General features: G+C 38.4%; 1 protein-coding gene across 2 annotated transcripts in view; it reads right to left on the bottom strand.

Annotated features, from left to right (window-relative positions):
- ZNF143 (zinc finger protein 143) overlaps positions 1 to 13,100 on the bottom strand; it is a 68,094-nt gene that overhangs the window by 27,646 nt on the left and 27,348 nt on the right. For both annotated transcript variants that reach the window (XM_010829316.1, XM_010829317.1), the window contains exons 8-11: positions 5,444 to 5,563; positions 4,162 to 4,237; positions 3,343 to 3,468; positions 1,777 to 1,956 (exon numbers count right to left, since the gene is read on the bottom strand). In XM_010829316.1, coding sequence (XP_010827618.1) covers positions 1,777 to 1,956; positions 3,343 to 3,468; positions 4,162 to 4,237; positions 5,444 to 5,563 — 502 coding nt within the window. The remainder of the gene's footprint in view (positions 1 to 1,776; positions 1,957 to 3,342; positions 3,469 to 4,161; positions 4,238 to 5,443; positions 5,564 to 13,100) is intronic.

Genomic DNA, 13,100 nt, shown 5'->3' with positions numbered 1-13,100 from the left:
TGAGTTCCTCTTCACTTTCTGCCATAAGGGTGGTGTCATCTGCATATCTGAGGTTATTGATATTTCTCCCGGCAATCTTGATTCCAGCTTGTGTTTCTTCCAGTCCAGCGTTTCTCATGATGTACTCTGCATAGAAGTTAAATAAACAGGGTGACAATATACAGCCTTGACGTACTCCTTTTCCTATTTGGAACCACTCTGGTGTTCCATGTCCAGTTCTAACTGTTGCTTCCTGACCTGTATACAGATTTCTCAAGAAGGCAGGTCAGGTAGTCTGGTATTCCCATCTCTTTCAGAATTTTCCACAGTTTATTGTGATGCACACAGTCAAAGGCTTTGGCATAGCCAATAAAGCAGAAACAGATGTTTTTCTGGAACTCTCTTGCTTTTTCCATCATCCAGCAGATGTTGGCAGTTTGATCTCTGGTTCCTCTGCCTTTTCTAAACCAGCTTGAACCTCAGAAAGTTCACGGTTCACGTATTGCTGAAGCCTGGCTTGGAGAATTTTGAGCATTACTTTACTAGCATGTGAGATGAGTGCAATTGTGCGGTAGTTTGAGCATTCTTTGGCATTGCCTTTCTTTGGGATTGGAATGAAAACTGACCTTTTCCAGTCCTGTGGCCACTGCTGAGTTTTCCAAATTTGCTGACATATTGAGCGCAGCACTTTGACAGCATCATCTTTCAGGATTTGAAACAGCTCAACTGGAATTCCATCACCTCCACTAGCTTTGTTCGTAGTGATGCTTTCTAACGCCCACTTGACTTCAAATTCCAGGATGTCTGGCTCTAGGTCAGTGATCACACCATCGTGATTATCTGGGTCGTGAAGATCTTTTTTGTACAGTTCTTCTGTGTATTCTTGCCACCTCTTCTTAGTATCTTCTGCTTCTCTTAGGTCCATAGCAGTATCCAAATTTATTAATGTACCATTCCCAAACAGTATCCAAAACTTATTAATGTACCTTTCTCAAAGTAAAGGGATTGCTATAGATGCCTGAAAATATTTCCAGAGATATCCAGCATCTGTAGAATGTAGCCTGAGAAATACTACCTTACACAACTAACATTCCATTCTAAATGTCTTTTAATTTTGAATTATCACAAGTTTACTCTTAATATGAGTAATAAAAATAATACATTAAAAATTTCTTATAAAACTAATGTATCCTCTCATTCTCCTCTCCATTCCCATCAAAAATACAACCACCTGAAACTAATACAGAATTGTAAATCAATTATATGTCAACTATAAAAAATACAACCACAAAGCAGAGCATCAAATTAAAAGCTTTTGTGCTGTAAATGGCACCATCAAAAAAGTTAAAAAAAAAAAAAAAACAGCAGAAAATATCTATAAAAATTGGATTGTGGTGATGGTTGTATAACTTTGTGAATATACTAAAAAAACAATGAATCATATAGTTTAATGGATGAATTGTATAGTGTATGAATTATATCTCAATAAAGCTGGTAAAAAAATATATACATAGATACTCTGCAACAATTATGTCTATGGCCCCTCCCTAAACCAACTGCCCTTGGCATGTTTTGTCTGTGTCTGCATTTCTGATGCCCAGCAGGGGAACACACAGCAGACACGCAGTAACTACTGCATGAACAAATGTATAAATGCTAAAGCGAAGTGTGTTCAATTTGTGTGATCCACTGCTGTGGCAGGGAGGAGGGGAGAGATGCCTGCAAGTGGTTTACGGGAGAGGCGGGAGCTAAAGCTGAGCCCTGAAAGACAGAAGACCAAGAACTAGAGACCGTTACCTGTGTGTATTCTCACGTGGTTTTTATAATTGGTTGCACTGGCAAATGCCCTCCCACATCCTGGTTCTGTGCAGTAATAAGGTCTTTCTCCTGTATGTGTCCTAATATGCACTTTTCTAATGTTTGATGTTGTAAAAGACCGACCACAGCCTTCAAAGTGACATTTAAAGGGCCTTTCTCCTGAAAACACAAAGGGAAATACATTAAATGGTGCAAAAATACACAGATATTAAAATGTCTTATACTTCAATTCTGCTTAGGATCATTCATGCTCAGACTCTATAGCCTTTTTGTATTGAACTTCCCTTTGTTTTTCTTGTTTTATTTTTTTCTGCAAACAGCATTGTCTACTCCAAATGTTAATTTACATAGGAAAACCTGAATAGTATTCAAAACTCATCACTGATTACATGACTTTCCAAGACAGGAGTCATCCAGAAAGGCATACTAAAAAATGAACTGAGATAAGTGACAAAGAACTACATATCACAAAGAAATACAAAAGAAAAACACAGTCAAGCATAAGGATTAAGTTAGAATAGCCTTGGAATCCCCTAAGAAAAGAAAAAAAATTTTTGGTCTTTTTAAAATATAGTGTCTCACACATAATATGCATTAAAAATACTCACTGAATATATTATTATTCTCGGGAGCTTAGAAACACCTGCCTTTCATATAACAATAAGAGCATGAATGAAATAGAACCAGGGACCTACAGCTTTGTTTCTGAACACTGTAAAGCCGATCTGGAATCATATTTGAACTAAAAGTTAAACACTGATAACGGGAAGAATCCTCCATGAAAATTTGCTAAACTATCTCAGAATACTTAGAAATATCTGGGGACAAAGTGATAAGATTATGTTTAAAACATCTGCGGTAAAATCTCAAACTAAATGACCTTATGCTATCAATATATTACTTAGTCAACAGCTTATACCAGCATCTCTTATCAACAGTTTCTAAAAGTCTTCCAACTCTAATCCAAAGCAAATAATTACCTTTATAACACCAATCAGCAAATAATCAAATATAAGGAGAGGAGGGGAGGGGAAGGAAGATTTGAACAAAGTACCCCGTAGGAAAAGGAGAGAAGGAATTTAAAGGGTAGGAAAAATGATCACAAGAAAGGAACAAGCCTTTCTTTCTGTGGGGCTGTAAGGACGTCAGATTCTTTTCTTTTTATAGGAGCAGCTTAAAGCAGGAGAAGCCATGCTAAAGAAATTGGGTGCCTTAGGTTCTGGTCTCAGTTGGGCTACTAAGCAGACATATAATTCTAGGTACATAAGCCTGTTGCTCAGATAATTCCTGAAAACAGAGGGTTGGCGGTCTAGGGCCACTGCTAATCTTTTGGAACACGGAACCCACTGAGAATCTAACAATGTTACAGGCCCTCATCCTGGAAACAACAGACCTGCACGAATGGCAGACTACATGGAGTTTCATGAGTTTAAGCGAAGCCCTTGATACTGACTCCCTGAAGCGCTTCCAGAAACCACTTCCCCAAGACCCTCCCTGCAGATGAAGAACTCCTGGCCTAGATAGAGTATTTCTTCACACCAGTACCTGTATGAGTTCTGATATGTTTTTGTAGATCTCCTGAAGTTTTGAAAGATTTGGTACAATTGTCTTCTGAACACCGATATGGCTTTTCTCCTGTATGAGTTCTGACATGACTTTTTAATCCGTAACCTTCAAGAAAAATTTAAAAGAAATTTAATTATACAAGATTCCTGTAAGCATGCCCACTGAGATTAAGCTATTGAAAAGTACAGTAAACACCAAGGATATAATAGGCAAACACAATAGAATAACTATTAAACAGGTACTACAGCATGACAGATCAGGACTGTCCAGCTGAAAATTCAACAGTTTCATCTCTGACTAGAAGAGACTGTGTGTTTCTTTTTTTAAAGTGTCCCCATCTTATTACATGTGCATTACTCATACTCCAAAATCTTGAAGCAGAATGGACGCATGGAGTGAAGAACAGGGCGGAAGTCAGGAGTCCGAGCACCAGTCCTGGCCCTGCTGCATGTGTCCCAGGGCAGGACCCATCCCACTGCTAAGCCCCAGATCATGGTTCCCCCCAGAGTCTGTCCTAAAGTTAAACTCTGAGTCAGTGTTAATGCTCAGCTTTTGTGTTTCTTGCTAAAAGAAAGTAGTGTGTGGAGTGAAATATGAACACAGTAGGCAGAAACAGGTCTGAGGAGAAAAATGAGAACACAAAGAGAACAGACCAAGTGGGACAAAAGGAAGAAAGGGAGAGACTAGAAAACTAGTCACTGCACGCCCACTAATTCAGACCAAGGCAGGCGGTCAGTTCCTTCCTCTAACCTGTCTCTGCTCCCGAGTGGAACCAATAAACATAACTCAAAGTTTTACCTGTTGCAAATGCTTTCCCACAGCCTGCATGCTCACACTGGTAAGGCCGGTCTCCTGTGTGTGACCGCTCATGGACCTGTCATTAAAGCAAAAGCATGAGTCTGTTTCCTCGAGGCATTCTGCAGGTAGATGGTCTCCACAAAGACTTCCTCCTTGCCCCCAACTGCTGAATTATTTTGTTGCTTGTATATTATTTTTGAAAGACAGAAGATAACTTTTCTCAAAAACTACTAATTCTCAATATAGACCAAATGCTATATGTTAAGACGTACTCATTTTAAGTAAGGAACAGGAATATTGGAGGTGTGAGCTTTTCTAAACTGCTCAAAGGTGTCTGTATGGAACATATACCTATTGAGAGCGAGTACAAGGAGACACTACACAACATAAAGTTAAGAGTGTGGAGGCTGCTGCTACAGGGGCCTTGATCTGAAGCAAGGCTTCACCACTGACTAGTGGTGTGACTGTGGCATCTGCCTTCTCTCAGCCTCAAAGTTCTCTCTGTAAAATGGGGGCATAATAGTACCTACCATAGAGGGCTGCTGTGACAAATGAATACTCATGACAATGCCCGATATTTACTGAACCTTTACCACTTGCCAGGCCATTCTCTTCAGTACTTTACAGGCACAGAATTAACTTACTTAATTCTCACAGCTACTCATTGAGGGAGGTTTATAATCTTTATGGTCTAATATTACAGATAAGGAAGATGAGGTACTAAGAGGTCAAGTAACATGTCAAGGTTACATACTGATAGGCAGCAGAGATGGGCTCTGGGGCTGCTATTCCAAATATGCTAAATGCACACTTCCTGACACATTGTAAGTTATTCAATAAAAGTTAGCTATTATTTTTTTGAGTGATGGTATATTGTATTTAGCTTCAATCAAAATACTTGGCCTATGTATGTGACAGGACAATCAACACCAACTTTTGCTGGATTGCAGCAAATCACTGTTAACGGAGTGATTATATCCACATCTCCCATATAATTACATAAATTTCACATGAGAAAAATTTATTCAAATATGTAGAGTACCTATCATATGCTATGACATATGCTGGACACGAGGGAGACAAAGATGAAGAAAGCATAGTCCTAGTCCTCAAAGAGTTTATTTCTAAAATCTGCATAGGTTTTTGTGTGTATATGAGTATGAGCATTTGTATCTTGATAGGTGGGGGAGAACAATGGTGTCTGAATGCTACAAGTACATCAAGTTGGCGTTTAATGTCCTAGGTATCCTCATATCTAGACACAGCCTTCCTTCGTACATACCTTCAGATGGTGAGCTGTTGTATACAATTTTCCACATCCGTCATAGCCACATCGAAAGGCCTTCTCTCCACTCTGTTGAGATTTAGCAGTTACTCTTGTTGCATGTCCTTGTAAGACAATCTAGATGAGACCAAAAGTACAATTTAAAGTATTTACACAGAAATAAAGTAGATGAAGTTACAATTTTCAGAAAAAAAAAAAAGATAAAATGTGGGTTTCCAGACTCAGGTTCCAGACTCAGACGAAGATTCTATCATCCTGAGCCGGTCGGGTTAATTCTGTTATGTGGCTGAAGTCAGCAGCTCTGGAAGAAGTCAACAGGAGATCCACAAGGGGGCATAATCAGCACTCAGAGATTGGAAACTGAAAACTTAAGCCAGGCAGTATACATTGGTCCACTGTATGCAGCTGTTCCTTGACATATTCCAGTAAGTGTGTGTGTGTATTTTTAAAAATATTTTAAAATTCTGAAATTTTAAAAATGACATAATATATATATAATAATAATATTTTTGGAAATATAATGTGCTAAGTCACTTCAGTCATGTCCTACTCTTTGCAACTCCACAGACTGTAGCCCACCAGGCTCCTCTGTCTATGGGATTCCTGAGGTAAGAATACTGGAACGGAGTGTCATTTCCTTCTCCATTAAAATATAGTATATATGTAAAATAATGCTTTTAAAAAAATATATATATATGAGTACATATGTTCTAAAAACAATGTAAAAGTCATTTTCAATTTCAAAACCAATGAAAAAGCAGGGGTTAGATCATCTGAGTCACCTGTGGGAGACATCAGAATCTATATGATGCTAGTCTGTGGGGGAAAAAATGGCTCAGATGGTAAAGAATCTGCCTGCAAAGCAGGAGAGAGACCCGGGTTCGATCTCTGGGTCAGGAAGATCCCCTGGAGAAGAGAATGGCTACCCACTCCAGTATTCTTGCCTAGAGAATTCCATGGACAGAGGAGACTGGCAGGCTACAGTCCATGGGGTTGCAAAGAGTTGGACACGACTAAGCGACTAACACTTTCACACTATCACTTTATTTATTTATTTTTTTCTAAATTTATTTTATTTTTAAACTTTACATAATTGTATTAGTTTTGCCAAATATCACACACTATCACTTTAGAAGATCACTTCTCTGGAATTTCCCTGGTGGTTCAAGACGGTAAAGCGTCTGTCTACAATGTGGGAGACCTGGGCTCGATTCCTGGGTCAGGAAGTTCCCTGGAGAAGGAAATGGCAACCCACTCCAGTACTCTTCCCTAGAAAATCCCATGGACGGAGGAGCCTGGTGTCCATGGGGTTGCAGAGTCGGACATGACAGAGCGACTTCACTTTCACTTTCTCTGGAACTGAACACCATAAGACTTTAAATAATTGCACTGATGTTAGAGGTTTCTTTGGAGAAGGAAATGGCAACCCACTCCAGTATTCTTGCCTGGGAAATCCCATGGACAGAGGAGCTTGGTGGGCTACAGTCCACAGGGTTGTTAAGAGTCAGATACAACTTCGCAACTAAATTGCCACAGAGGTTTTTTAAAGATGATGACCTATTTTAGAAATTAAGTTACCATGAAACCTGAAGACATGACTTTCTACTTTGTGGGCATGTAGTGACGGTGCTGCCACATCCTATCTGTGCAGATTGTCGTACTTGGCTCAAAAATAACTCTGCCAAAAGCTGTTTTATATTGTAAAGATTTCAAAATAATGGAGCAAATATCATCATGACTGATGAGATACAACAGATGCTAAAAGCTGACAGAGAAATCTGAAAATAAAAGACACAACAAAGTGAAACAGATGACTCTACTGGCCTTTTTTCAAAGAGCTATTAGAATCTCTTTGTTTCTATTAAAGAGAACTCTCGGTTCCAAAAGAGGTTCTGTCACACCCCCTATCACTTGCACATCAACATGGAGTTTTTGGTAAATAAAAATTCCATATTTTCAATTGCCTGGTGCTTTTTATTCCTATTCTTTTTTCTTTTTTTAATATTTATAAACCCTGTGTCGAAGGAAATGAATATGCTTCATGGAATCTGATTCTGGTATCAGAACTAATAAAAATTAATTTTATTTATATTGCTAAATATTTAAGCTTCTAAATAATGTGTTCCCTCCATCTTCAGGTTTCACCTAGATATTTTTAAAAATCTGCACAACACTCTGATTTAATATATTTCATTTATTCACAGGATATATTTACATCAAATAAAGTTTTCTAGGGTAGATAATTAAAAAAATTTATTTACCATACTGTAAGGGACAAAACAACTTTTAAAAATCATTCTGCTGTTTTGGAATGGAGCTGTCTAAACTTTGGGAATGGTCAGGTCCTCATCATTCTAAGTGGGAATGGCAGGTCTTCTTCATTCTGAGCAATGATCCACTACAGCAATACACACTTAAATGGTGGCGGGTGGGAGGTGAGGGTTGGGGGGTGGGAGTGTGGAGGAGCTACAAGGGTTGGGGGGACAGAAAGAGCCCCGCATTAGAGGATAACAGTACAGAAGGTGTGGTACGGTCTTTACAAAACGGACATGGATGGCTATACAGAGTCTGTCTTAGGCTTTTCCTTGTAACTGTTAAATCAATTAAAAAACAAGCAGTGGGAAAGGGAAGGAGAGGGTGAGATGTATGGGAAGAGTAACATGGAAACTTACATTACCATGTGTAAAATAGATAGCCAATGGGAATTTGCTGCTATATGGCTCAGGAAACTCAAACAGGGGCTCTGGCAACCTAGAGCTCTGGGTGGGATGGGGAGGGAGATGCGAGGGAGGCTCAAAAGGGAGGGGATACATGGATACCTATGGCTGATTCATGTTGAGGTTTGACAGAAAACAGCAAAGTTCTGTAAAGTAATTATCCTTCAATAAAAAATAAATAAATAAATAAATAATCAGGGGGAAAAAAAGGAAAAACAAGCAGTAGATCTCAGTGTCATTGCTGAATTACAAGCTAGTAATTATCTATGTTCATGTATTGTGGTATATTAATAAATGTTGCAGGGCAGTTTTCTAAGTAAAGACAGGCTTATTATGTTCAAACATCTAGATAAAATACGGACACACTTCCAAATGGGTGAAGATTGAAAGTATCTTTACAAAAAAAAAGATATAATTCCACATCTTCTCTGCCTAGGAAATTCCATCCTTCTAAATTCATGATGCCTGTTCTCATCATTCCAAACAGAGCAGATTCTTCAAATCCTCAGCATCTCTGTAATATTTAGTTTGTATCATGGACTTGGCACTTGATGCTACTGTCTTTTGTTTTGTTTTGTTTTGTTTTTTTCAGGTTTTAAAACTTTTTATTTGCATAATAAAAAAATTGTGCATTCCAATAATTAAAATCATTTGAACAACAAAAAAAAATGGCACTCTGATTAAACTGCATTTTACAGCCCGCAGAACACCTTGGACCAGCTTTTTACTCTAGATTTCACTGTCGTCCCACCCAGCTTCCTCCTTCACCAACATGCAAGTTCTTTTCCTTCCCTGCCAGCCACACAGGCAGATGGGAGAGGCAGGCGCAGCCTACGTTGTCAGTAGTTCTCCATTCTTTGATGTGAAAAGGGGTAGCACAGTCATTTAAATTCGATCCAACCTCTTTGCATCTTACAAAGTTAAACAGCTAAAAGAAGTAAAATAAGAAGGCAATGCTGTGGAATGTACAGTGCATACTGGCGGCGCACGCTTCATTACGACTCGCCTGCTTGCTTCTCCTGTTCAATCGTTTCTTTCCAAGGCAGTGGATTTTTCTCTTGCGTTTCCGTTTTCTTCAATTTCGACTTATCGAACTTCTCAATCTCAGCCATATCGGTTTGTCAGACATGGTTGCAGAGGGCACGGAGCGAACTGCCAGCGAGTGAAGTCGAATCTGCGCTGTGGCCGCCGCGAGTCGCTACTGTCTTATTTTAAAGAATTTGTATTTCCTTTTCTTCCCTATTAGCCTAGCAGTTCCTCAATGTCAAAATCTATATCATATATGCCATCATACCTCACTGCTGCTGCTGCTGCTAAGTCGCTTCAGTCATGTCCGACTCTTTGCGACCCCATAGACGGCAGCCCACCAGGCTCCGACATCCCTGGGATTCTCCAGGCAAGAACACTGAGGTGGGTTGCCATCTCCTTCTCCAATGCATGAAAGTGAAAAGTGAAAGTGAAGTCTCTCAAGAGTACTGGAGTGGGATGCCATTGCCTTCTCCGGTCATTACTCACAGTGCTAGGTAAAGGGTTTATACCACTAACTATATGAGCATAATTCAAAGGAACTAAAAATCTTTTGGGAGGTGTTAAAAAAGTTCTAGAATTAAAACTGTGGTGATCACTGTTCATCTCTGTGAATCTACTAAAACCACTGAGTTGCACACGTTAAACTGGTGAACTGTATAGTACGTGAAATATATATTAGTAAAATTAAAAGGAAATAAATGGTAATTTGAATAAGAAAATTTCTCTTATTTGCAAGAACCAGAAGAGTCTCTATGAATCCCTTAAAAAGTAACTATTATTTTTAAAATTTCACTATTATTTTTTCTGATTATAACAGTAACACATACATTGGGCGAATTTGGTTACCACAGCAAAGAGTAAAGAGAAAAGTTCAAGTGAGCTGTAATTCCAGCATGCAAAAAATAACTGTTAATATCTTGGTTTGTTTCTATTTAGCATTTTTAAAATATATATATGTTATATATATATTAGTGTGTAAGTTTTATTTTAGCAGAACTGGAATTAAGCTTTACACAAATTCTAAAGGCAGAAATTAATTGTACATGGGACTCCAAATCATGAGAAGAGAGTTCTTGCTGTTTCCTTCTCTTCCTTTCTAAAAGTACCAAGTTTATCATCTCCCAGGTCTGAAAGATTAAGCCCAACAGCCCACACCTTCAGACCAGGTGGTGGCAGCACTTTATTCAGGAAAGGCCCACACCTGAATCTGTTCTGTTATTCTCTCCTAGGACAAGTTTTAATTCTGGCATGAAACAGATTATCAGAGGTTTGGCATTTAATTTAATTAAGCCAAAACAATGAAGTTAAGACTGAACTTAAAACCTGTTAGGATTCAAAATGTTTTCCAAAAATGTACTTGTTTCTGCTCTTATCCTAACATCCACAGCTCAGGGGTGGTGACATAAGGGGCAGAAGCTCCAGTTTTGGAAGAACTACTGAGAACTCCAAGTCTCTGTCAGCATGGCAGAAGTGAGGCTGGTAACAGAATTTCTTATTTCTAAACCAACTGAAGTCACTAACATTGACATATTATGAGAATTATTAGTAAGCACTATTTGCAACAGAACTATTTCCACTAGTAGCTCTAATTATCCAAAACAGACCCAGCATAAAGGCATTCTTGCAAAATACAGTAGGATGAGTACCCATAGCAACACCAACTAGCAAAAGGAACCTCTTAAAAGAAAACCACTGAAATAGCAATGCAATATAACATACAATGGACTTCCTAGGTGGCTCGGTGGTAAAGAATCTGCCTGCCAAGCAGGAAACTCGGGTTCAATCCCGGGGTCAGGAAGATCTCCTGGAGAATGGCAACCCACTCCAGTATTTTTGCCTGGAGAATTCCATAGACAGAGAAGACTGGTTGGCTATATTCCATGGGGTTGCAAAGAGTTAGACATGACTCAGAGACTCAACAACACCTGGAAAAATCTCCAAATAGCCAAGGGACACACAGTCAAAAAACCTTTTTTATCTCCATGTATAGAATGTTTGAATGGAATGGGAAGCCTCTCCTTTTTTTACTGGAAATGTTTCCTTATAAAACCCTTTATCTCTCAATCCCAATCAACATTTATCTTTTCAGTTCTCAAACTATTTTATTCTTTTTGGAACTTGCTTTATGTCTACCACTCTCTTTTATCCTATTTCCATACTAATTTCCCTTTCCACCCACCTCTGACTCCACCATGGCAGAAGTTCTGAAATAATAAATGTTTGACAAATGACTGGTTAAGTACCTACTTCAACAACAATAAATGATATGGCCCCTGCCTTGGTAGGGCTCTCAGTCTAGCTAGTTAAACTGTCCTATAAATGAAGGACAATAATAGAATATAATAATTGCTATCACGGCAGTCCACGTAAAGTTCTAGAGGGACAAAATTTAAAAGTTGGGAGAACTATAGGTTAGGGAAAGCTGTCTACAGAAAAAATCTGGAGGTTGAAAAAGAGGGGTGGGCAGAGCAGTCCAGGCAGTAGGAATAGTTTCACCAAAAGTATGAAAGTGTGTCTGGAAGAAATGGAAACTTAATATAAGAATATTATATCTATATAATAGAATTAATACCATAAAAAAGAAAGGGAAGTTTAGGCCCACATTTGGGAAGAGTTTTAGGTGTCATTCTGAAGTGCAAACCTAGATAATCAAAGTAAAAGATACTAAAAAGTTTAAAGCAAGGGATTGACCAAGATCAGCTCTGCGTTTCAAAGGAGAAAACTGGCAATGGTGCACAACGCAGTGAAAGACAAAAGAGGCGAGGAGACCAACGCAGTTTGTATAATCGGAACCATGGAGTGACGAAAACCAACCCAGGACAACTGACTAATGATTCTGCGGATATTTCAAGGACAAAAATGGACAGAATTCAAAATTCAAAAGCTAAATTAATAAACTAGGCTTAGGTATTTAAGTGGTCCTTGTAAAAAGAAAAACCACCTGATGTGTTATCACAAGGGAAATGAGTCAAGGGCCATTTAGAAGCTATTATCAGTGAATACTAATTAGCTTCTAAAACCATTTACAGAAAATGACTTCATTACTATTTTATGCTTAATGTATGTTCTGAGAATTAAGAGATAACCTCAGCTCTGTCATAAATTCACTATGTGACCTTGTGCAAGTTATGTAGGGCCTATTTGCTTATCTGTGTAAAGAACATATTATGGCTGATTCATGTTGATGTATGGAAGAAACCAATATAACACTGTAAAGTAATAAATAAGTTTTTAAAAGGAACATATTATGTGAAACCAGTGGTATTTTTCCTTTCTTAAACATTTTTTTAAGGAGTCAAACTCCTTTGTCAGATGAAATCTCACACAGCATTCATTTACACAGTGTAAACCAGATAAGCGCACTCTGGCTGGGGCCAGCAGAGCTTACGTAGTTGGAGAGTGATAGACACAGGACAGAGGACAACTGGTACCTTTTGCTGCCTCGTTCAGTAAAATCCAATTTACAATAATGCCCTGATGCACACGGCAGATACAGTTTTTATTTTTTGCTGTATATAAACTTGCATATTATGATGTAAATATATTCCTTGGGAGAACAAAATGAAAGCAACCGGAAATATTTTTTAAAGTATGTTCTCTTTCAAGAAAGGAATACTAGAAGTATGGCAACAGAGGGACCTTTAGGGAACCGTGGGACATGTCAGCATTGACAGGAAGACTTTAAAAAAACAAAAAAAATCTTCACTGGTTTTATACAATGAATACTACAAGGTAGTGGTCCTTCAGTTTTTAAAAAAATTTATTGAAGGACAGTTGATTTACAATGCTGCATTAATTTCTGCTGTACAGCAAAAGGATTCAGTTATACCTTTGGGTTAGCCAAAAAGCTTGTTCAGTTTTTTCCAAACACTGTAACTAAAAACCTGAACGAACTTTCTGGCCAACCC

Source organism: Bison bison, unplaced genomic scaffold (genome assembly GCF_000754665.1).
Source record: "Bison bison bison isolate TAMUID 2011002044 unplaced genomic scaffold, Bison_UMD1.0 scf7180017864503, whole genome shotgun sequence".
Lineage (NCBI taxonomy): Eukaryota > Metazoa > Chordata > Mammalia > Artiodactyla > Bovidae > Bison > Bison bison.
The sequence above is the reverse complement of the archived record's forward strand: the minus strand, read 5'-3'. Positions and strand labels throughout refer to the sequence as shown.